At 35.1% G+C, this 23,464-nt stretch overlaps 2 protein-coding genes across 3 annotated transcripts; both read left to right on the plus strand.

Moving 5' to 3' along the window:
* Window positions 1-257: 257 nt before the first annotated feature.
* Window positions 258-4,882, plus strand: LOC122607530. Of its 2 annotated transcripts, none has more exons than XM_043780519.1 (7): window positions 258-612; window positions 1,533-1,632; window positions 2,604-2,663; window positions 2,908-3,025; window positions 3,623-3,705; window positions 3,826-3,887; window positions 4,483-4,882. In XM_043780519.1, the coding sequence occupies exons 1-7, from the start codon at window positions 401-403 to the stop codon at window positions 4,592-4,594; spliced, it is 747 nt and encodes a 248-aa protein (XP_043636454.1). In that variant the 5' UTR covers window positions 258-400; the 3' UTR covers window positions 4,595-4,882. The 2 variants fall into 2 exon arrangements, with proteins under 2 accessions (XP_043636454.1, XP_043636453.1); XM_043780518.1 differs by having other exon boundaries at window positions 261-612; window positions 2,601-2,663.
* Window positions 4,883-6,024: 1,142 nt separating this feature from the next.
* Window positions 6,025-22,222, plus strand: LOC122607412 (ubiquitin carboxyl-terminal hydrolase 5-like). Its single transcript, XM_043780381.1, has 13 exons — window positions 6,025-6,241; window positions 9,771-10,007; window positions 10,292-10,436; window positions 10,535-10,594; window positions 10,685-10,780; window positions 11,536-11,916; window positions 12,206-12,346; window positions 12,433-12,603; window positions 13,373-13,630; window positions 13,740-13,888; window positions 19,846-20,361; window positions 20,954-21,227; window positions 21,864-22,222. Exons 1-13 carry the CDS (start codon window positions 6,114-6,116, stop codon window positions 21,996-21,998), a joined length of 2,691 nt encoding a protein of 896 aa, XP_043636316.1. The 5' UTR covers window positions 6,025-6,113; the 3' UTR covers window positions 21,999-22,222.
* The last annotated feature ends 1,242 nt before the right edge of the window (window positions 22,223-23,464 follow it).

Genomic DNA, 23,464 nt, shown 5'->3' on the forward strand with positions numbered 1-23,464 from the left:
AACTTGTTCACATGTTAGCAAAACTTCAATTTTTTTATTTTCTTTTTTTCATCACATTTTTGATTTTTCACCACACATCAACAAAACTATTTATAATTTTTATTTTGTAATTATAATAAATGTAAAAGTAAAACCGTAAAATTCTTACATTTCATAATAATCAATATCCCCCACCACAACCACGGCCGCCGTCAAATTCCTTCTTAAAAAAATCTTTTTTTCTTACTTAAACATATCCGTACCGATTCTTTCTCAAAGAAAATTAAAAAATAAACCAAAAATTTCAGATTAATTTTTATAAAAAATATAAATTAAAACGGATAGTAATCTTTACATAAACAACAACAACAATAATATTAATCTTTGAAATTTGTGTTCTTATTTTGAATAAAAGTTATTGATGGCTGCTAGTGCAAATCCAACTGCAAATAACAATAATGGGTCAACTACAAATGGGAATGGCGCCGCCGCCACAAACGGTGGTGGCGGTGGGTCAGCTGTGCCGGAGAATACGGTGGTGGGGCCTACACAAGCTGCTTTAAGGCATAACCCAGGTTTAGCTGTTGAATGGGCACCCGATGAACAGTCTCTTTTGGAAGAATTGCTTACAAAGTATGTTACTTTATTGTTTTTTCGTTGAAATTAAGGTTTTGGGTGTTGTTATTTTGGTGTTTAATTTGTAGGTTTGGTGGCTTTTTCGGCTAAGTTTTGCTTTTTGTGTGGATCTTGAAAGGTGTGGTTTTTTAGGATTATTTTTGGGACAATTAGATAATTAGTTGAAATTTGATATGAGATTTGGATAATTTGTTTATGAAGTGTTGTGTTGGAAATTTTATTGAATCTTGGGAGGATATTGTGAAATTTTATTTTGTTAGTTTAGTTTAGATTGGCATTTCACTCGGAATTTCGTTACGTTTTTAAACTAGATTAGACGAAAGGAAAAGTGAACCAGCTGATATCTGCTGAAGTTCTGTTCAAAAGAATCAGATGTTAGTTAGAGTGCATATATTTTATGTGCTTATGGCTTAAAAGTTGTGTTTGAAGTAGCACCCTCATGCCTTCAAAATAAGTGTGGCTTTCCCTTAAACAAAGCTAAAAGCACACCAAGCACTTCGAGTTGCGTTTTGCTTTCAGAAAACGCAATAAGCAATACAAAGTTAATGCATACTTTTAAAATTGGCTATTAGTTTAAGCCTTTAAGGTGTTAAGAGCACGTTTAAGCATTTGGATGGGAAAACAAATTTGCTTATTCTGTGTTGGAACAAACACTTCTTTAAAAAGCACCATTGAAGATGCTTATTCTAGAAGAGCTTAAAAAAAGAAGCTGATAATATGCAAATCCAAAACACCCTCTAAGTGGTTCTGCTAGGGAGTCTAGATCTAAGGCTCAGTTGTGCTTATCACCAATAATTTCTTAACACTCTAAGGAACTTAAAAAATTCTAATAGTTTGTTGGCAGTACTTGTTTCTATTTTTATTTCATTTGTGTACTGCATTATGTGGTTTATAATCATCTCATTTCACTTTTGCAGATATGCCTCAGATAGTAGTATATTACGTTATGCAAAGATTGCAAAGAAGTTACAAGACAAGACAGTTCGGGATGTGGCTTTACGTTGTAGATGGATGACGGTACGGTCTCTTTTCCTCTTGCGTATACATGATACTCATTTTGATTAATTAAAACATCTTATTGACAACACTTGACAACTTTTCGTTTTTGCATGTGGCCAAAAAGAACCTGTGTTCTTGCAACAATACTTGCTTTAACTAATTATTATAGAAGTCATGTTGGTCATAAAACTTAATTCATTCTGAAATAATTTCTGGTCCTTTAAGAATCGTTTTTATTGAGAATTCAACATTGATACTAATTGGGTGCCCGGTGGCGGTGCCATTGGTCTTCATTTCCCGAGTGTTAATTTTTCTCAGAAGATATGGAAAATCACATCAAAAATTTTGAACCTTTTGCTGCCCATCCTTGAGCCATCCCTAATAATATAACATACACCATACATTTATTGGGTTTACACTGATTTTAACCACTTGAGTTGGAATATTTTTTCAATGCATTTCATTTGTAAGAGCTAATAGTCTATGATTCTTGCTTGATTTCTGTTTTGAACTTCATGGACGAAGGAATCATAGAGTATAAGTTGAAATGTAATTGGCATACATAATGGGGTGAAACCCTAGTGGCCCCCTCCATCATGTGACCACATGGGCCCACAGATGAAGGCTAGAGGTCACTGGTTCAAAACTTGCCAAAGGCAAGTGGAGAAACTATATCTTGTGATCCCATGTGTGAGGATGGTGACTTACCGGGCATGAGTTTAATGCGGTGTGTGCTCTGGGTACCAAAACGATACATGGGACCTGAGGGTTTCCACCCATTTACCCCCTTACATAATGGTAGCAAACTAGCAACATTATTTATATTATAGTGTCAACAGTAAAGTAAGCAGCCATATGCCCATACTAAATCTAACTGATAAGTTCATTATCGAAAAAGTTGAGCAATTAACAGGCAGTGTTCTAGTTAGTACATAGTGATGCATTGACTACATTCGATATGTCTGATCTTTTTTTTTTTTTTCCAGAAGAAGGAAAATGGGAAACGAAGGAAAGAAGATAATTCATCTAGGAAGAACAAAGATAAAAAGGTATCTTTTGAAACCCTTGTGACATTGTTTCTGTTTCTCTATCTAATGATATTTGTAGCTGTAACTTGACATCCTGCAACACATTGATATTTCTGTTCATATCATGTATGTAATCTGGAATTATTTTCTGTCAAATAAGTTGAAGGGCAAAAGTTGCTTATTGTATATTTTTTTAATAAATTATACCATACTGGTAAAATATCGGGTTCTGAAATTCTTTTTCCTTTATTCATTTTACCTATAGGAGAAAGTAACGGACCATCTGGCAAAGTCATCGTCTCATACCACAAACCGTGCCAATGGCCCTCCATATGCTCAATCAACAGTTTCTATGGACAGTGATGATGGTATCTCTTACAAAGGTTAGTGAACTCATCTGATATATTATTAGCTGTGATTACAGTAGAATTTAATCGAGATGTAGGGTGTATTTTTGGCAGTTAGCCTAAAATGTGTTTTTCAATTATATAAGATTGGTAAGCAGTTAAGCACACTGCTCACTATACAAGATGTTCCTTTATCTATACAATAATGCATTATATCTCGTGGGCCAACAACATGTAATGCTTTAAATATCCGATTCAGCTATAGATAAAAAAGGATCGGAATCTAGTACAGGTAGATACAGATATCTATTCAACAGAGGGGTCAATTTCAACCCATTTGTTTATACATGGGCTGACTTGGTTTAGTTGATTTTATTGATCTCGAAGCTGGTCAAATGAGTTTTTTTTAACTAAAACCAGAAGGGGGATCTAGTGGTTCAAACTTGTCAAAAACTGCCGAATAATTGTTAATGTACAAAAGAATCACTTTTCTACCTGTTAAGATGTTATTGTAATGACAGAGTTCTCGTAATATTATACAATGAGCTAGTTAAAGAGAAGTTAAAGTTGACAAAAAAGTGTTACATGATGTATGAGTTCCTTTTACTGAAGTTGTTGGTATGAAATCTGCAGCCATTGGTGGTACAGCAGGGCAGCTTCTTGAGCAGAATGCTCAGGCACTGGATCAAATATCCGCAAATTTTGCCGCTTTTAAGGTACCCAGGCATTGTAGATGCTCATGCTAGGGAAGAGCCAATAATTACTTGCAGTTTAAACAAAAGTCCATTTGCTCTCTATGCGGCTGAGTATGATATTCTAGTCTATTTTTATGGCAGGTGCATGAGAACATCAATCTTTTCTGCCAGGCGAGAAATAATATTCTCTCAATCATGAATGAGTATGTCATCAGCTCTCTGTCTTTCCTTCTTGAATTGGAATATAAAATACGTATCATATGTCATCTCTTCAAAGTTCAAACACAGCTTGTGTGTATTGTTGAATCAATCTAAAACATCTTTCAAGGAGGCATATTTGTGTGTATTGTTGAATCAATCTAAAACATCTTTCAAGGAGGCATATTCTGAACCAAAATCATATTTTGTTGATTAACTATTTATGCGAATTAGCCACTAAAGCATTTTTCTAGACCAAATACTTTCAGTTCTTAATTTAGGAACACAAGAACCTTAACGCCATGTGAAGTACGTTTTGAAAAGCACTTATTTTTGGTTATTGATTGTCACAAGGGTTGTATGCTAATGCTGTTCCACATAGGCATAAAGTTGCCTTTCTGTTTCTGCATTATGTTGCAAATGATTTAAGAATTAATCCGTACTTTAAATTTTTGGTCATCTAACCGTCTTTTTTCTGCGTCCCATTTTTCATCTGGTTATCTTATTATTGATAGTAGTGTGATACGGTATGTTGTATACTCTAGGGAGTCAAAAGTTATGATTCTGGTAATATATTTATAACTATGTATCTAATTGCAGTTTAAATGACATGCCGGAGATAATGAAGCAGATGCCGCCACTTCCTGTTAAGCTTAATGAGGAACTTACCAATTCCATGCTTCCCCATTCGTCTTTGCAGAAAAAATCTTGAATCCTTCAGTGAAAATCGTCACATTTGTATCCCAATGTGTCCGTTTCTCACATCAAACCTGGAGATGATGTTATTTCCAGTAATTAGTCGAAATGTCATCCAAAGTCCTTTTGTCGGGTTACTTGTATTATTTTGCTAGATGTTTGTAAATATGTATCTAGTTGTGTCAAAGAAAGGATTCGCCGACTCTTGTAAATTCACAGTAGAATTAAATCAAAGTTGGTTCTAGGTTTGTTTCCGTCCGTTGAAAGCAATTCAACGAAAGGGAATGACCTTTAGTTTATGAAATGGTTATTTGCAGTCATTCGGATCGCTCACTCATTGCAAATAAAATTAGCTTCATGTAGAAAGTTAAATGTGAAAAATTATATAAAATGTTCTTAATAATTAAATTATACTATAACATTGCATTCTTGAGTCTTTATTAAAAGAAAAGAAAAGAAAGGAGAAGATTGGATAGGAGAGAAAATAATAGAAAATTACATTTAAAAAAGTCATTCTCGAGTTTGAAAGGAAACTAAAAGAAACCATCACCCTTCCACCTGCAACCACCTTTCCATTATCTTTTCCATCCAAATCATGCCAAAATGGTCAGAAAACTTTTGGAGGAAAAAACCATGATTTTTCCTTCTTTCCACTTTCTTTTTCTTTTGGAAAAAAGAATGCAAAAAGGTAAAAATTCTTATCTTTCCCCTTCCTTTCCGTTAAAAAAACCTCAAGAATGAAGCCTAAGTCATTAATCATTTAAAATATCTCTATTAATATTTTATATCAATACTTTTACCAGGGGCGGAACTACATGTAACTTAGGGGTAACCGGGACTACGGATGTGCTAAATTCATGTAGTACAAGTTTTACGAAAAATGATAGTATTTTTTATTGGTGTTACGGGTCAAATAAATATGGGGTACCGGTCAAATTTTAAACTTTTGAAACATTTTTCTATCAATAAAACTTATAAAAATGTATCAGTACAACTAAATGATAAATAAAAATTACTAAAAGTGCAAAAAAAATTCTTAAAATTCATTATAAATAGCCAAAAATCATTAAAAAAAACGCTAAAAATTGGAACAATTTAGTTGTTATCGTTACTTTATGCCGATACAAAACTAGTGGAAAAAACATTATGATACCAGTCACTTTCGTTTCTGGTTCCGCCACTAACTTTTACATCAATTAACTACACACCGACAGTCGCCTCCACCACCATCATACGTCTTTGTCATAATCATCGCCGCATTTCGCAAGTAGGTATTTAGATCCTAAATAATTATGAACTTAACATTGTATATGTTTTTAGTAACTAAGAACACAATGCTTTCAAAATAAATTAATATAACAGATTTATATTTTGGTACGCTACTTGTATAAATCATCCACATTATTATTATTTATCGATCAACTACAAATATAGCAGCAACGGAAATCTTTCAGTTACACAAATTTCAACTTACCAATAAAACCCCTCTAATGATATCACTCTCATTATTATATTAACTGAATAATAACAAACCGATGACGGAAGTTATGATGATGGAGATCACTTCACCGGAGCAAGAACGGCTGGTCATGAGAGACATTGCCATGGCCGCCGGTGAAGCTCAGACTAAAGAAGGAGATACTTTTTGTCTCATCAATCAAAGGTAATTTAATCATCATCTTCATCATCATTATACATAATGTTATATATAATTATCTAGAATTATTGTTATTTATATAACTTATGTTTGTTTTTGTTTATTCGAGTGTTATTACTATTTATGAAGTGTTCATTTTACTTAATTATTAAGAACTTAATCATTCAGTCAAATTTCATGTTTCTTTTTTAACTTAATAAACAAAAATAACCGTCAAATATGGGGGCTAACGATACCGTCCATCGTTGTATTAAGTTGTGACATGAAGGTATACTCGGTTAAACATTTGTTTAGGGGTTGGGGTGTTACATATATAGATTTGTTTTCAAAATGATCGAATGTTATATACTATTGTTGTTTAGTCGTGGCAAAAGTTTGAATCTTGGCGCTACAATTCACAGATCTTTAACTCAAAATTTATATAGCCACTTTAAACAAACTCTTAATGGCTAAGTTTAGAAGATTTGCAAGATTAGGGTTTTAGGCATCATCACAATGTGTGTTCACATTGAGGTAGTAAACAATATTTACGCATTTAGCTTCATTTGAAGAAATTTCTTAAGATGATGGAGTATTACTAATAAGGCTGGAATTCAAAGTTTTAAGTTCAAGTTAAAATTGACACAAGTGATTTTTTTTTTTTTGTTTGTTTTGAAGTGTTGTGCTATTGTTATAACACTTCAACATACAATTTGTTTTTCCAACGAATGCAATGTATGAGGTTGTTGGATGAGAGTTTACTGGTACAAAACAATAATCAAAGGCATATTTATTCTGCCTTTTTCAAAACACATACTCAGGATCATACTCGAGGGAATTAGATCTATAGGAGCTTTACCTGCTAGAGTTACCTATTTGCCCACGTGTTACGGCTACAAAGTACTCACAGTATTTAATTATTGGAAATGTTTGTCATATTAGAACACTTTAGCCCTCATTTTTAAGATCAAGGTAACATTTTACCCTATCCAAGTTCTTATTAATTATGAGTTAGATTGTGCCGTTAGCAGTAGATCGCTGTTATATACCACTGTTTTAGCTTTTTGGATGGTATTTGGGCTAGTCTTTTGCTTTGGGATTGGGATATTCCAAAAGGATTACGAGCTTAGGTTTGAGTTTGTAGATTTTCACTTGGTTTATACTGTTTAAGCTAATTGGGACAGTTAGTATCATCTATTCCATATATTGTGACTACAATACAGTAAGCTATTGGTCACAGTTTCACATCATGGCTTAGTTGTATGGATGTTATTTGGGCCTGTTTGTGGTGGGCTTGGGACTACAATGGGATGCTAAGTTTGATACTTTACCCATTTACCGATACACTATGTATATAGGGACAATTGTTAACTATTAAATGATGTAGCCAAATTCAAGTCACTCCGCCAAAAATGTTCTTAAAATTTGGACCTTTGAATTCAAATTTTAAAATTAAATTGGTATTTGTAGTGTTGTGACATTCAAGAGGTGTTATAAATGTAATACATTGTCATCATTTATAGCAAGACTCGGGGTCAACAATTAACCAGGGTTTGGCTGGGTTATACTTTATCCCGTCTTCTGACGCTTTACACCCTTTTACAATCGATCGTCAACATTGGCTCGAAAATCTTTGTAAACCCTAGGCATGACAGGTATTTCCACAGTGAATGGTGGTGTGACGGAGCTGTCTCCAGAGCAAGAGAAAGAAGTGATATTTAGCATTCTGCAGGAAGTACAACCTCAAGTCAAAGACGGCGATGTTTTTTTTATACTATCTTACAGGTAATCACAATAAATATACACCTATCCATGAATCATCTGTCTGTTACTACACATAGAGACCTTTTATTATCAAATCTGTTGATCTATTTCCGGTAGAATGCAGATGCTTTAAAAGTTAGGGTTTTCTTATATGTCTAGTGATCCCGAATCTTTTATTACTTACGTACATCTTCTAGACAATGATTGGATCTGTTGATCTTTTACCCTGTTACAATTAGAAGTTCTACAAATGTAGGGTTTTGGTATCAAGCTTTCAGGTGTGAGATCATGCTCACTCTAGTGTTTTTAAGCTTGATGTCCGGCTAGTTTATTCCATAATCCATGATTAATTGTGGTTTAATTAGATAAATTTCACATATTTCAGTTTTTGTTTTTTGTTTTTTTTATTTTTTACTTTTTATGCCACGGATCCCAAATTTAGCATCACCGTTTAATCATCAATGCACGTATTTGGATGTAGTCATGAAGTATTTTAGGTATAGATATTATTTTTTTGACCTACATGAACTTCAGGAAATCTACATTCAATATTAACTTCTAAAATAGCGATATAGAAGAGGAAGATCTTGCTTAAAGAGGCCAGTATAGTTTTAAAGAGGGAAATTTTGTTTATCAAAACCGTTGAAATTGGATATACTCCATACTTGTCAAGGGGGTCAGGCACTGAACTCATTCATAATGGATCCTATATCTCTTTTCCTTGATAAATTCTCTTGCCATCTCTATTCTATTTGTTCTTGTGAGGTAATGGCTTCTAATTCACTGACACCAGCCTCATAGTCCCCAAGATACAAAGATCCTACATCCTTTTCTTCTAGAAGTGAGCTTTATTTATTTATTTTTTCTCCCTCTTTGTTGTAAATCACACATTCAAAGATTCGATCCTTCAACCTATGACCAAAGTTTCAAGAATAGTTTTAACCTCAATCGATTTTGGAGTTTCTAAACGTTCAAATGATAATGAGATACATAAGACCGAGTCATTATATAGACCATCATCTGATAGGTTGGAGCCACTAGCTTATGGTCTAAATATGGGATCTCTTATTGTAAGGCGAATTCAATCACCCATGTAGGGTTTTGTTCATGTCAATGTGTTCATAGGAAGACCTTTAAAAATCATTAAGTTTGGGTTGAACATTCTGTTGTTGTAGATACTGGGTGTGGTAAGTTACTATGTGGCCACTACGGTATCTTTTTTTAAGGAACCATGGATCGAACCTGTAAGCATCAAGAGATTTGGATTACTATTGTCTGATAATCTTCCCACATGCTCAAATTTGCATTTATTTACATGGCTTTTATGCCAATCAGTTTTCAAAAATCCAAACTTATACATATAACATATGTTACGATTTTCGTAGAGTTGCTTCCTTCAACTTTAAGTGACCAGTGGTTCAGCATTACATGTTGTCAATGCACATGCCTTGTTCTTTTGCTGTTCTCTTTATAATATATCTTTTATATGATATCAAAATGGTTGTTCGAGATAAGTCGTACTTTTAAAGCTTGTTGGTACTTACAAAGCATGTTATTCACAAGTAAATGTATACCTCTGTTGAAATCTGAAAGGACTAGTCTTCAAAATTACATCTAAAAAGGCTCATAGCTGTTGCAATGTATCTTAACAATCTCATTTTAACTTTGATTTTTGCTTGATTGAATTATGACTAGCAGTGGTAGGTTGTATAGTGCTGCTTCTAATTGACATATGTATCTTCAATTATTTTATAACTTAATCATATTTATATTTTATACTGATTGACAACAGATGGTGGCGAACTTGGTCCGAATATGTTAATCAGAACCTGGCAAACGACGAATCATCCGTGGAGCCTCGTGGCTCTGGCAGCTCAAGGACTGTGCAGAAGCCACAAAGCATTGACAATTCTGATTTGATCTGTGGATCATCGTCTGAGAATTCAACATTTGAGATTCATGAAGCATTAGTTGAGGGCACTGATTACATATTGGTCCCAGAAAAAGTTTGGAACCAATTTTATTCATGGTTAGTTTGAATTTCCATGACTGTTTTCTATATAATTGTCATTATATTAGTTTATTTACATAATAGAAATGTAATTACTTCCACAACAAGGGGCATGCAATGGCCTCTTTCAGAATTACTAGAGTTTTATTATGATAATATATCATTCTATTCTAGTAATTTAACAGAAAATTTAATAGCAGCAACGGGATATTTTTTATTATCCCTTATCTATATCGGTTTCTTTTTCAGAATGAGTTTTTTATATGGAATGTGTGGATATAGTAGTAACTCTTGGGGTGCAGGTATGGTGGGGGTCCAGCATTGGCTCGAAAAGCTATAACTCACAGTTCACCACAAATAGGATTGACTGTAGAAGTTTATCCTCTACGCCTTCTACTGCATTTAATGTCCACCGCTGACCAGCATGACTTAAGAATAAGCAGAAGGGTACATCTGCTATCATTCTATAATCATCCAGTTCTGCATTCTTGTTAAAATCATTTGTTTTTGAGGAATATCACCAATTGTTATATCTATCTAACCAGGAAACAGTTGGAGCACTACACAGCAAGGCCTGTGAGACTTTTGATCTCAATTCGGATCAAGTAAATAGTTTATTTATATTAATCTTTCACCTTTGTTTTTTATTTATTTATTTTATCAATCTTCCTTATGCTTTTACTGCACTCTGTTAGGTAAGCATCTGGGATTACCATGGACACCAGAAACATGCTTTATTAAATGACTTCGAAAAAACACTTGATGAGGCCAATATACGTGCGGATCAGGATGTGAGTTACTTGCCCTTTGGACTTAAATCTTTCTAGAACAAGTGTTTTATAGCTTAAAGTTTGTTTCACCTTTAATCAGCTATCAACAACATGATATATAATCTTGGATGGATTACTGTGTTATACAATTCATAGATGATCTTATATTACCAGGTGACGTAATATGTAACTTTTTACAGTTTTCGTGGTTCTTGCAAAAGAAAAGGTTTCTCTCATGAACCCTTGTCTATACATATATATATATATATGGGGGATGGGAATATAAGGCTGTCAGGTATCTAAGCTTAGGTGTGGAACACTCACATATTGTTTTTTTAATCCATAAAAATCACGGGGGTCCATGCATTTATTCATTAAAAAAGAAATAATAAAATATTAGTATGCGAGGGGTTCCACACTTAAGCTTAGGTGTCGGACAACCTTATATTCTCTTTTCCTTATATATATATATATATATATATAGGAGGTCAATTGAGACCGCTAAAAACTCGAGATCACAGAAATCACATGTGATTACATTTTAAATGGCATGTGATTCAAATTTGTGATGAATATCTTTTTTTTTTTTTCCTTTGATTTTTTGATGATTTTCTGGGTCTGTACCTTTCTCTATTAGCACCTGGTAATATGTCAATCTCTGTAAAATGGATTTCTTGAATGCGATTTTAGATGTAATGTAAGTCCATGTATGAATTCTCACTTGTTAGTTAAATACGTGAAAGAATAGGACTTTAATGTGAACATAATGAATACAGATTCTCGTGGAAGTCATTAATATCAGAAGAAGCTTTACTACTATTCAAGTGAATGGCTATTCAGAGAATGACCAATTAACAGTCGTAGAACCTTCTAGAATGAACCAGTCAATTGCAGGAAGCTCTACTGCAAACAACGGTTTTTCTAGAAGCCACAATTCAGAGCTATTGGAATTTCAATCTGCAGCAGAAAAAGCACCCACTTCTTTTGGTGTCAGTACAAGGGGTTCTTGTATTGGTCTAATTGGATTGCTGAATTTAGGAAACACCTGCTTTATGAACAGTGCGATACAGTGTCTTGTTCATACACCAGAATTTGCGAAGTTTTTCATTGAAGATTTCCGTCAGGAGATAAACTGGCAAAATCCTCTAGGCATGCAGGTACATCTCAGTTCTACACTGAAGTAATTATTGCAAGAGCCACAGTGCTATGTGAACTTTCGTGTCTACAGTTTAATAAATCCGTATATGTGCATTTAAGCACTTCTAGCATTGTTGTTTTTAGTTGTACTTGAATTGTATACAAGGGGTCAAGTTGCTCCTTCTGAATAATAGACTTATAGTAAAAGAGATGCAAAAGAAACTGAACATGTTGAGTACTTGGTTTCCGTAGAAGTTCATTTCTGATCTCAAAGAGTTAAGTTAATAACAAAGAGAATTTACCATGTAGGGTGAGCTAGCTATGGGATTTGGTGAGTTGCTTAGGAGGTTGTGGGCCCCAGGACGTGCTGCAGTTGCTCCACGGGCTTTCAAAGCAAAGCTGGCTCGGTTTGCACCACAATTTGGAGGGCACAAGCAACATGATTCTCAGGTTTGTTGTGCAAGATCGAGATTTCATGACTTGAGCTTGATAGATCGAGTGACGTATGTTCTATTCTCTTTTGTTTCATGGGGCAGGAACTGCTTGCCTTCTTGCTCGATGGACTTCATGAAGATCTGAACCGGGTTAAACACAAGCCGTATATAAAGTCTAGAGATGCTAATGGCAGACCCGAGATTCAAGTTGCGGATGAATTCTGGGCTAACCATATATCTCGCAATGATTCAATAGTTGTGGATGTCTTTCAAGTGAGTATGAAACTAAACTTCTCATGACATCTTTGAGTATTTAGCAGAGGTTTCCATATCAACCTATCTATACTTCTATACTATATTATAAAGCAAATAAGGTTTTTAACTTTTAACATTCAACTTTCAACAATGTACATATGCTAATGCATGATATGCAATTCATCTAAACCACATTACACCAATAACCTATAGTACTCGCCGCCGCCGTCACCGCCACCACCGCTGCCGCCATTACATCACCACCACCGTCGTCACCCCTATCACCGCCGCAATGCGCGGGTACCTTTCTCTCGTTTGACTAAAATATGAATCACATTGGGTTGAGATTTATTTCTAAAGAGTAAATCAGATTAAAGTATAACCTTTCTAAAATGTAAATGCTGAAATGGGCTGAGAATCACATGAAGGATTTTCGAATGCTTAATATTCCTAATTCTGCATTCGGTTTTCATAGAATATTAAATTTTTTATTAGTTTTTTAAAGAGTTTATTAAATGCATTAATATATGTGAAATTCAAAAAGTAGGGAAAAAGGTTTGGTTTTCGATGTGTCATCCCTACTCTCTGACCGGCTTCTTTTAACTCTTATTGAAATATAGTCTGCTTGACCAGAACCCTTTACCCAATCCGTCGAACCACCCATTTTTTCAGTTGTAAAATTCACCATTAGTAGATCTCATTAGATTTGTTGTTAAATAGGGTTTCAGTTGTTTCTATCGTTTTATATTCGATGCATGTGCTTTAATTTCCATTTGCCATTTAACAGGGCCAGTACAAATCAACTTTGACCTGTCCTGTATGTGACCAGATCTCGGTTACATTCGATCCATTTATGCATCTCTCGTTGCCGCTCCAATCAGCCACTCCCCGTACAATGACGGTGACAGTTTTTAGCTGTGATGGAAGTGTGATGCCTGCTACTTGCACAGTAACTTTATCAACATTGGGATGTTGCAGAGACTTAGTACAAGCTCTTAGTAATGCTTGTTTTTTAAAACAAAATGAAAAGATCTTGTTAGCGGAGGTAAATGATACCTGAAATTATGTTTTGGTATTGATTATTATTATATTAGTATTAATATTAATATTAATTTACTTGTGTTGTTTTGAGTAAAGCAAATTGTGTTTTGCAGGTACATGACCACTTGATTTACCGATTCTTGGAGGACCCATTCATGCCATTATCTGTTATAAAGGATGACACACGACTTAATGCATACAGAATTCCAAAGTTAACAAAGAACCCTATATATTTGCAGTTGGTTCACCGTCGTGAAAACCCGTAAGTTCACCTTGATGAAGCTTGTATTTTTTGTGACCATCATTAGTGTTATTTAGGAACTTTTTAGTCATGGACGGATGGACCCAAATAGCTCAACTCACATTAAACAAACGAAAATCAACCTGTATCATGAAAACCTTCTAGAGTTGGATTGGAATTTAGTTTCTTTATGAGCTAAAACTTAAACCAAATGAATTGGTCTGGCAGGTTGGAATGTTGGATGATGGGTCAAAACGGGTAGTTTGTCAGTACAGGTGGGTTGGGTTCATCTGAAGTACATTTTGTCCAACATTCTAATATTCTTTACAAGTAGTAAGTGTGTATTACAATCAATAATCATTTAACTTTTTTGATATCAAGATTTAGAAGATTGTATGTGTTTAAAACATATATAGGACTTATTTTGAGCCCACCTATTTCATTTTCAGATTTTTTAATTTTATTTGACCCCATAAAAGCAAAACATTTCCTAAATCAAGAAATCATGTGATTGGGTTTGAATGCCATCTCTACTGCCTACATTAGTTGCAGTCTTTCTGTATGACCATAACTTGATTATGTTCCATCACTTGAAGAGATCCCCTATATTTTCGTTATCGATATTTTTTTTTGGGATTTTTATTACTAATAGTTTGTGGTGTATCGTTTCTTTAATAAGGTTTTCCAATGTTGTCCCTAATCGTTTGATTCACAAAATAGAGCGAGAGAAATATACTAGAAATATAATCGTGTATGTGATAGATATGAAATTATGTTACACGACACTTTGTTTATATAAACATAAATCGAACCATCATGACTATTCACGGATGGTCATGTCTATTCTAAACTATCTAACATTGTGGCTGTTCACCAACAGTCACGACCTCCTGTAAGTAACTTCCAATAACCGCTATTCGGTTATTATCTATTATATTGACACACTAAACCCCTATATTTACATAACACATAAATATAGTATTAACCGAGCAATGAACGGGATTACGGTCCACATTCTCCCCCTTAATCTCGATCGTTGCTTCGTCCTAGATCTTGAATCCCGAGCATCTGCCGCATAGTGACAAACTTGAGCCTTGGTAATGCTTTAGTCAATATATCAGCCCTTTGTAATTCGCCACTAACGTGTTCCACATTGATGTGTCCATTCTCTACGCATTCACGAATGAAATGGTAACGAATGTCGATATGCTCACTTCTTCCATGAAATACCGGGTTCTTGACGAGTGCTATTGCTGAAACGTTATCAACCTTTAGTGTTATTCTTTCCTCTTTCCAGCCCGTTATTTCACTAAGTAGCCGCTTTAACCATAAAGCTTGACATGCTGCTCCAGTAGCCGCCATGAATCTGATTCACATGATGAGAGTGCTACTGTTGGTTGCTTCTGAGTGCACCAGGTAATAGGGGATTCTCCAAAGTAGAATACTATTCCAGTAGTTCCTTTTCCTTGATCAGTATTGATTCCATAACTACTGTCGCTATAACCTGTAATATTGCAGCCGCCATCCTTTTTGTATATAATACCATCTCCTTGGTTCCTTTGATGTATCGGATTACTTGCTTTATCGCCTTCAGATGGTGATCCTTTGGTTCTTGCATAAATCTGCTGAGTAATCCAACTGAGTAACTTAGATCTGGTCTAGTGTGTAGTAGATACCTTAGACATCCAATTAAACTTCTGTAATAAGTTGCGTCAACTGGTTTTCCATTTTCCGCCTTGACCAACTTTGTTCCCGGATCCATAGGTATCTTGGTGTCATTACTTTCCATCATACTAGCATCCTTTAAGATCTTGTTGATGTAACCCGTCTGCTTGATTGTAATCTCTCCCCCTGTCTGGGTAACTTCTATCCCGAGGTAATAAGCCAGCAATCCTAGATCGCTCATCTCAAACTTGTCTTCCATCTGGGATTTGAACAGGTCTATTTCCTTCCTTGGAGTGCCCGTGATTATCAAGTCATCAACATAAACTCCAACTATTAGTGTGGAAGTCTTACTTTTCTTTGTGTAGACCGCTTGTTCGAGATTACACTTCTTGAAGTCTAATGACTTTAAGGTTTGATCAAGCTTTGTATTCCAAGCTCTTGGTGCTTGCCTTAAACCATACAATGCCTTCGAGAGCTTGTAAACTTTCCCTGAACTTCCCGGTTTTACGAAACCTTCAGGTTGTGTAACGTAGACTTCTTCCTTTAATTCCCCATGTAAAAATGCTGATTTGACATCCAAATGATGTACTTGCCATCCATGGTGTGCTGCTAGTGCTAAAATCAGACGAACTGTCTCAATGCGTGCAACTGGTGCAAATACTTTGTCGAAGTCTATTCCGTGCTTCTACACGTAGCCTTTTGCTACAAGTCTTGCCTTGTATTTGATGATACTTCCTTTTGCATCCCTCTTGGTCTTGAAAACCCACTTGAGTCCTATTGCCTCATGATTCGCAGGCAAAGTAGTAAGAGTCCATGTGTTATTCCTGTTAATTGAATCCAGTTCTGCTTCCATGGCCTCAATCCATTTCCTATCTATTGATGCTTCCCTGTAGTTACGTGGTTCCTCTTCCGTAAGTAGCAAACTTTCAGGTTCAACTACACGTGCATTTGCATATACTGCATTCAAATCTTTGAAACCCCGTGTTGGTGTGTCATCAAATCTTTCTTCTAAGTTCCCAAATGAACTTGTAGTAGTATATTCCTCTTCTGAGTATGGGTTGTAAGTATATGTAGGTGGGGTAACTGGAGAGTTTGGAGCAGTAGTTTGTTCCTGTTCCTGGTTAGTATCTTCATTGCTTTCCGAGTTGACTGATGTCGTATTTCCATCGTCTATTCCTCGTACCACAAAACTTGTCCATTCTGAGTTTCGTGTCGTTGGTTCCTCTCTACTATTATCCCAATTCCATGGTTTGGTTTCCATAAACTTAACATCTCTGCTTACATGTTTCTTCTTCTTCTCTGGATCATACAGTCTATATGCTTTTGATCCTTCCTCTACACCTAAGTAAATCATGGGTACGCTTCTATCATCCAGCTTTTGTAAGTGAGGTATTGTTACCTTAGCATAAGCTGTGCACCCAAATATCCTTAGTTTTTCCAGATTTGGTTTTCTGTTGTAGAGTGCCTCGTATGGAGTCTTATCCACCAGGGCTCTTGTAGGGACCCTATTTAGTATGTAGACGGCGTGTCTGACTGCTTCCGCCCAAAAGTTTAGTGGCAACTTCATTGCCTTCATCATACTTCTAGTTGTAGATAGCATTGTTCTATTTCTCCTTTCCACGACTCCGTTTTGTTGTGGTGAGTAAGGTACTGTTAACTATCGTGCTATTCCATTCTCCTTGCAGTACTTGGTGAATTCATTAGATGTGATCTCACCTCCTCTATCCGTTCTCAGCATCCTTAATTTTGTCTTCAATTCCGTTTCAATATGTTGTCTAAATTCCTTGAAAGTATCAAATGCTTGATGTTTCGATGTCAGGAAGTAGGCCCACATGAAACGTGTACAGTCGTCCACTAACAAGAAAATATATTGTTTCCCGAAGTGTGTGGTTGGGCTTAGGGCCACAGAGGTCTCCATATACTAAATCCAAAGGTTTCTTTGATCTAAATTTGGCTTGATTTGGGAATGGAGTCCTACTGTATTTTCCTAATAGGCAGGCATCACAAATCTGTCCAGCGTGATCAATCTTAGGTATTCCTTCCACTAGATTCTTTCTTGTCATGTTCTTGATGTCCTCAAAGTTTAGATGACCTAATCTAGCGTGCCACAACCATGCTTGGCTATCTATATTCGCTAGGAGACATATGGGTGTACCTATCTTTAGTTTGATGCTGTAAAGTCTATTCCTTGATCTCTCAATCTTCATCAGCAACCTCTTGTTTTTGTCATGTAAAGTCAGTATGTTTCCTTCCATGACGACTTTACACCCTATCTCCGTGAGTTGTCCTAGACTCAGTATGTTGCTCTTAAGGTTTGGAATGTAGTATACTTCCGATATAATCTTTTGTTTGTGATTCCTACATCCTAACAAAACAGAGCCTTTTCCTTTTATCTCTACATATGATCCATCTCCAAAACGAACACGTCCTGTTATGTTATCATCAATATCTCTGAAGTGACTCTTAGTTCCCGTCATGTGGTTGCTAGCACCATTGTCTACATACCAGATGCTTTCATCTGTTGTAGCATACTTTTCGGGTTGAAATTGTCCTTCATTTCACAGTATCTCTTCGTGCTCAGTTTTGTGCGTTGCCATTAACAATGATGGCTCTTCGTCTTCTTGGATAAGATTCGATTGTTCCTGCGTTGTCGGCAGTTGATTGCAGTCTTTCCTATAATGTCCAAATTTTCTGCATCTGTGACATTGTACTTTGCTCATATCCCTCACTTGCTTATTCCATTTTGTGTTTGTTCTCGCCTTGTGAGTTGAGCCTTCCTCTTTCGAGTCGTTTCTATTTCTATTGTTTTGCCAGTTTCCTCGTGAAGAGTTTGATCTACCATGTCCGCGATTGCCGAATCGCCTTCCTCTTCCAGAGTGTTCGCCATGTGCGAATAATAAGTTTTCCTGGCTGTTTCCACTCCGCCTTTCTTGAGTCTAATTCTTTCCTCATACGCTTTTAATTTTCCAATGATCTCGTCGAACGTCACTTCGTCTAGATCAGAGTTTTGTTCTATGGATGCCACTATTTGGATAAACCTATCTGGCATGGAATCTAAAAGTTTTCTCACTAGTAACGGTTGATCCAAGGATTTTCCTAATTCTTTTGCCTTAGTGGCATAACCATTTAACTTAGCGGTAAAGGCATCTAACGTGTCGTCCTCCCTCATTTGGAGTGTTTGAAATCCAATCATCAACGATTGTAAACGTGCCTTCTGCACTTTATCTTCTCCGACATGTCTCTTTTTTAACGCCTCCCAAACTTCCTTCGCAGTCTTACACCCCGCAACTTGCAGTATCACATCTTCGGTCAATGCTTGGTATAAAAAGGCAATCGTTGCCTTATCCCTTTTCTCATCGGGTACCGCATCTTCCTTAGGTTCTATCATCTCCCATAATCCATTCGCTTCAAGTATAACTTTGATTTGAATGGCCCAAACGGTATAATTTGTTTCTTTCAAAACGGGGCATTGATAATGAGAGATTGGTACAACGGGTTTTTGTGTTACTAAGGCGTCATTAGGATTTTCTCCAGACATGGTTTCTATTCTAATAATCTTCACTTCTAAAAATTTGGGGCTTTCCTAATAGTATGAAAATAAATTTATACTACTAGTAAATTAGAAATCAAAATATTCAGATTTCTAACCCGAGTGTTGTGGATATCCGAAAATAATTCCTTTCATAGAACCGTTGTTGAGAGAAGCGTCCTTCCCTTGTCGATCCGATAAAAGTAATGTAAAGCCCAAATTTGTAGAAAATATCTTCCTTTTAAAAGAACTGTAGAAGCCCAATCGACTCCCTTTGACAGCCCAAATAAAAGTAATATGCTTAACCCAAATTGCTTTTCCTTTTTGTGTCGTCCTTGAACCGCTCCCACAAAAAGTATATCCCTTTCTTTTTTATTAAAAAAACAAAAAATATAATCGTTGTCCCTAATCGTTTGATTCACAAAATAGAGCGAGAGAAATATACTAGAAATATAATCGTGTATGTGATAGATATGAAATTATGTTACACGACACTTTGTTTATATAAACATAAATCGAACCATCATGACTATTCACGGATGGTCATGTCTATTCTAAACTATCCAACATTGTGGCTGTTCACCAACAGTCACGACCTTCTGTAAGTAACTTCCAATAACCGCTATTCGGTTATTATCTATTATATTGACACACTAAACCCCTATATTTACATAACACATAAATATAGTATTAACCGAGCAATGAACGGGATTACGGTCCACATCCAATAGTATTGAATCTTTCACCTAAACTTACCTTTTATTCTTTTTGTATCTTATAAAAGACCTAGCAATGCTGGGGGCACAACTACATGGAAGCCTTTTGGAACACCATTCATTTTTCCGATTTCTTCTGATGCAACGATTGCAAGAGGTGATATACAGTTGATAGCTCATACAATGCTCTCTCCATTGCTAAAACAGGAGAACTCCCAAGCCATTAAATCATCAATAGTATCGGAATCACCACCTGCCACCATTTGTGGGGAAGCATATTCACCTGCCAGTGCTTCATTTATAAAACTTCCTCTAAAGTTGGTTGATGAAAACAATGATCCTATTGATATTTCGGCCGAAGAAGAGAAAAATGTATGTTTGTCCTCATCATCAGTGTCGGTGATACTATATATTGATTGGTCACCGGAACTTGCAAAGAAATACAAGATGCAGTACTTACAAAACTTGCCAGAGGTTTTCAAGAATGGGCAAGGAATGAAGAAAGCTCGTATTGAGCCTCTGTCTTTGTATTCATGCATAGAAGCTTTCCTACGTGAAGAACCGTTGGTACCTGAAGACATGTGGTTAGTTTCAATCTTTCAAATTCTTTTGTTTTCTACCTTGCTATTTAAACAATGCTAGTGGCAAGTTCAACCTGTTTATGTAGAATTGGCTTGATTTGGAGAGTTTTACAATATAATTTATATCTTATTTACTAATACTTATTATTAAAGTTAAGAAAACTGGACATGAGAGTGTTGATGGGTTCAACTTGACCTGACTGACCCGTATATAAAGTTACCTATTTTTACCCGTTACCTTAACCAACTGGCTGTATTTCTTCCTCTGATAAATGAGTTTAAATACTCCCGCCTCATGAAAATGACCACTTTTCCTTTTAGAAATATTATTTCACAGTTAAAATTATTTTTTGCCCACTACTACATTACAAATTAGTTGATGGTGGCGGCTTGGGTTCACAATATGGCTTTATTTGTATTTTATTTAAGAAAAATTCAGATATTTGGCAAATACTCAACCAAGTTTAAATACATTTGAGTCAGATCAACCAATTTTATTGGCTGGTATCTTTTGCTTGCTTTCATTGTTTTTTTATTTCTTACGGTACTTTTGTACTATATATTTAATATTTCTCTGATGTATTTTTGGCTGAAGGTTCTGCCCTCAATGCAAAGAGCGAAGGCAAGCAAGTAAAAAGTTCGATCTTTGGAGGCTCCCTGAGGTGCTGGTGGTTCATCTGAAAAGGTTCTCGTATAGCAGGACCATGAAAACTAAACTTGAAACATTTGTCAACTTCCCTCTTCATGACTTTGACTTGACAAAATATGTAGCTAACAAAAACAATCCATGTCCTCAAGTATATGAACTTTATGCCTTAGCCAATCACTATGGCAACATGGGAAGTGGCCACTATACTGCACATATCAAGGTTTGCCCGTTACTTTCCTGATTTTGATTCTCTTAAAATTTTTGGATAATATTTATATTCATGTTTCATTCTTATAGTTGTAGCACTTTCGACCCATTATGGCATAAAACTGACAACTTCCGCTAACTTCCAGTTAACGCAACATAGAGCACTTCCAGTGTAAGTTTAGAGTTTGACGTTTGACCTAGATAAGATCTGCTTACTCTATGTGAAACACTTCACACTAATATCAGCTTTTCCTCACCTTAGAGTAGAGGATAACATCGACGGTAGGCGGTGCTGCTTGAATGCGCGTTCTGAAATTGATTACATTACTCTATATGTATGCGTTCTGAAATTAATTACGTTACTCTATATAATTGAAGTCGGATAATCAACTGTAATCACCGGATTATTTAGCAAAATTAATACATAACATGACCACATAAATATTCTTGTAGGTAATGCATCTTCCTTTTTCTAGTTATTTTCTCTTGCATCTGGTATGCATCTGATTATTAAAAACCGAAACTGCATTTGTCTATCTAAACATTAAAGCCTGATTACCACAACTATTAAGTTGCAATAATCGGAAATTCAGTTTCAAAGCAGAAATCAACACGTGTTCTGAGCTTAATTTCACTGTTGTTTTTGCAGCTTATTCATGAGAACAAGTGGTACAACTTTGATGATAACCATGTTACGCCCATTAGTGAAGATGATGTCAAGTCGAGTGCTGCTTATGTTTTATTCTACAGGAGGGTGAAATCTGATGGAGCTCATTCTTCATAAGGTCAAAACAATTCCCTTTCATATGTGATATCTGTGCATCAGTATATTTGCAAAAAAGTTTTTAGTTGGTAATTTGAAGAACTACCTGAAAACTTGGATGGTTTTACAGCTTTGATGTTTGCATGGTTTTATATTTGACAATAGTCAAACTAAAATTAAAGTTTCTATGACTGATTATGCTTGGAATATTTTGGACTGACTTCATGTAAATTTCCCTTTCTTTCTTCCTTTTTGTTTTGAAATTTGGTCTATACTGTGTTATTGGTCACAATTGGATGTGGAAAGAAAACCCGTGAAATCAGATACGTATTATTTTTGTTGTAAAAGAAAGGCCATGGGTCAAATCGGTAGCTTTTTCACAGTTGTATTCTTAAATTAACAGAAAAAAAAATAAGGACAACAAATAAAACAAAACAAAAAATGAAATGAGTGTCCCATATTTATTTTTGATAATTTTTTTTTTCTTTTCAAATGATCTTATTTCTCTTATATAAAACCCAGAACGCATGAGTGTCCCATTTCAATATAAAAATTATTTGTTTCGTTAACTTTGATTAAAATGTAAAAACATTGTATATATATTTGCAATACAAGTAACTCTCAATGTCGTCTTTTATGAATTTTGAGTCTCAATACCGTTTTGAATGTTTATGGGGGTGGTTGAGATTTAGAGAACCTTATCCCTCCCCAAAAGATAGAGAAATCGTTTTCAGAGGTAAGGTCTTCAATCACTTGATTTAACCTAGTTAGTTTCAAAAGGATCTCTAGCAATGCTAGACGACTCTAATTTCAAAATAAAACAACTTTTTATTCAAAATTTCTAATATAAGTTTATGATTTTCTAAGAGAAGTCCGAGTACTTCATATACAATTGCTCTTTTTTTTTTCAATGTATGTAATGATTTTTATATATATAAAAAAATAACGTGTCGTTTTAAATTTTTATGAATGGTTCTAGCTTTCCTCAATATTATAAGGTCAAGTGACTTTATTAAATACACATCGTGTTGTAATTTAACCAAAACAAATTTTGAAGTTAACCATTTATGATTTAATTTTTTTTTTTTTTTTTGTTTTGTTTGTTTTGACGATTTTAAGAATAAATTTGTAGTTTTAGTATTTAGTAACAACATGCAATGGCTACACATGTAATGATTTACCACGTAGACTGAACATGTTATTGTTATTTATTTTTATTATAATAATAATATAATACTCGTAGTAATAATAACAAGAAATATTGCTAAATATTTAACTCGTTGGTTAACGTATCTGAGTAGTATGTTTGCCACCTTCATATAAAATAAAATGGCATTCAAAAACGGCAAGGACGGACGACACTATGATAAATATATGCTTCGACTTTCATTATTATTATTATTGTTATTTGCCGTCTGTGTATATTAATCATGTTATACATTTTCTAGGTACACATTTTAACAAAATTTTGACTTAGCTATGCAATT

Source organism: Erigeron canadensis, chromosome 7 (assembly GCF_010389155.1).
Source record: "Erigeron canadensis isolate Cc75 chromosome 7, C_canadensis_v1, whole genome shotgun sequence".
Lineage (NCBI taxonomy): Eukaryota > Viridiplantae > Streptophyta > Magnoliopsida > Asterales > Asteraceae > Erigeron > Erigeron canadensis.

Coding starts and splice junctions, on each gene's coding strand:
- LOC122607530 (XM_043780518.1), top strand. CDS start 401: ATGGCTGCTAGTGCAAATCCAACTGCAAATAACAATAATGGGTCAACT. Junction 1,633..2,600: donor TACGTTGTAGATGGATGACG/GTACGGTCTCTT, acceptor TTTTTTTTCCAG/AAGAAGGAAAATGGGAAACG. Junction 3,706..3,825: donor CAAATTTTGCCGCTTTTAAG/GTACCCAGGCAT, acceptor TTTTTATGGCAG/GTGCATGAGAACATCAATCT.
- LOC122607412 (XM_043780381.1), top strand. CDS start 6,114: ATGACGGAAGTTATGATGATGGAGATCACTTCACCGGAGCAAGAACGG. Junction 6,242..9,770: donor TTTTGTCTCATCAATCAAAG/GTAATTTAATCA, acceptor GATTGACAACAG/ATGGTGGCGAACTTGGTCCG. Junction 11,917..12,205: donor AAAATCCTCTAGGCATGCAG/GTACATCTCAGT, acceptor TTTACCATGTAG/GGTGAGCTAGCTATGGGATT.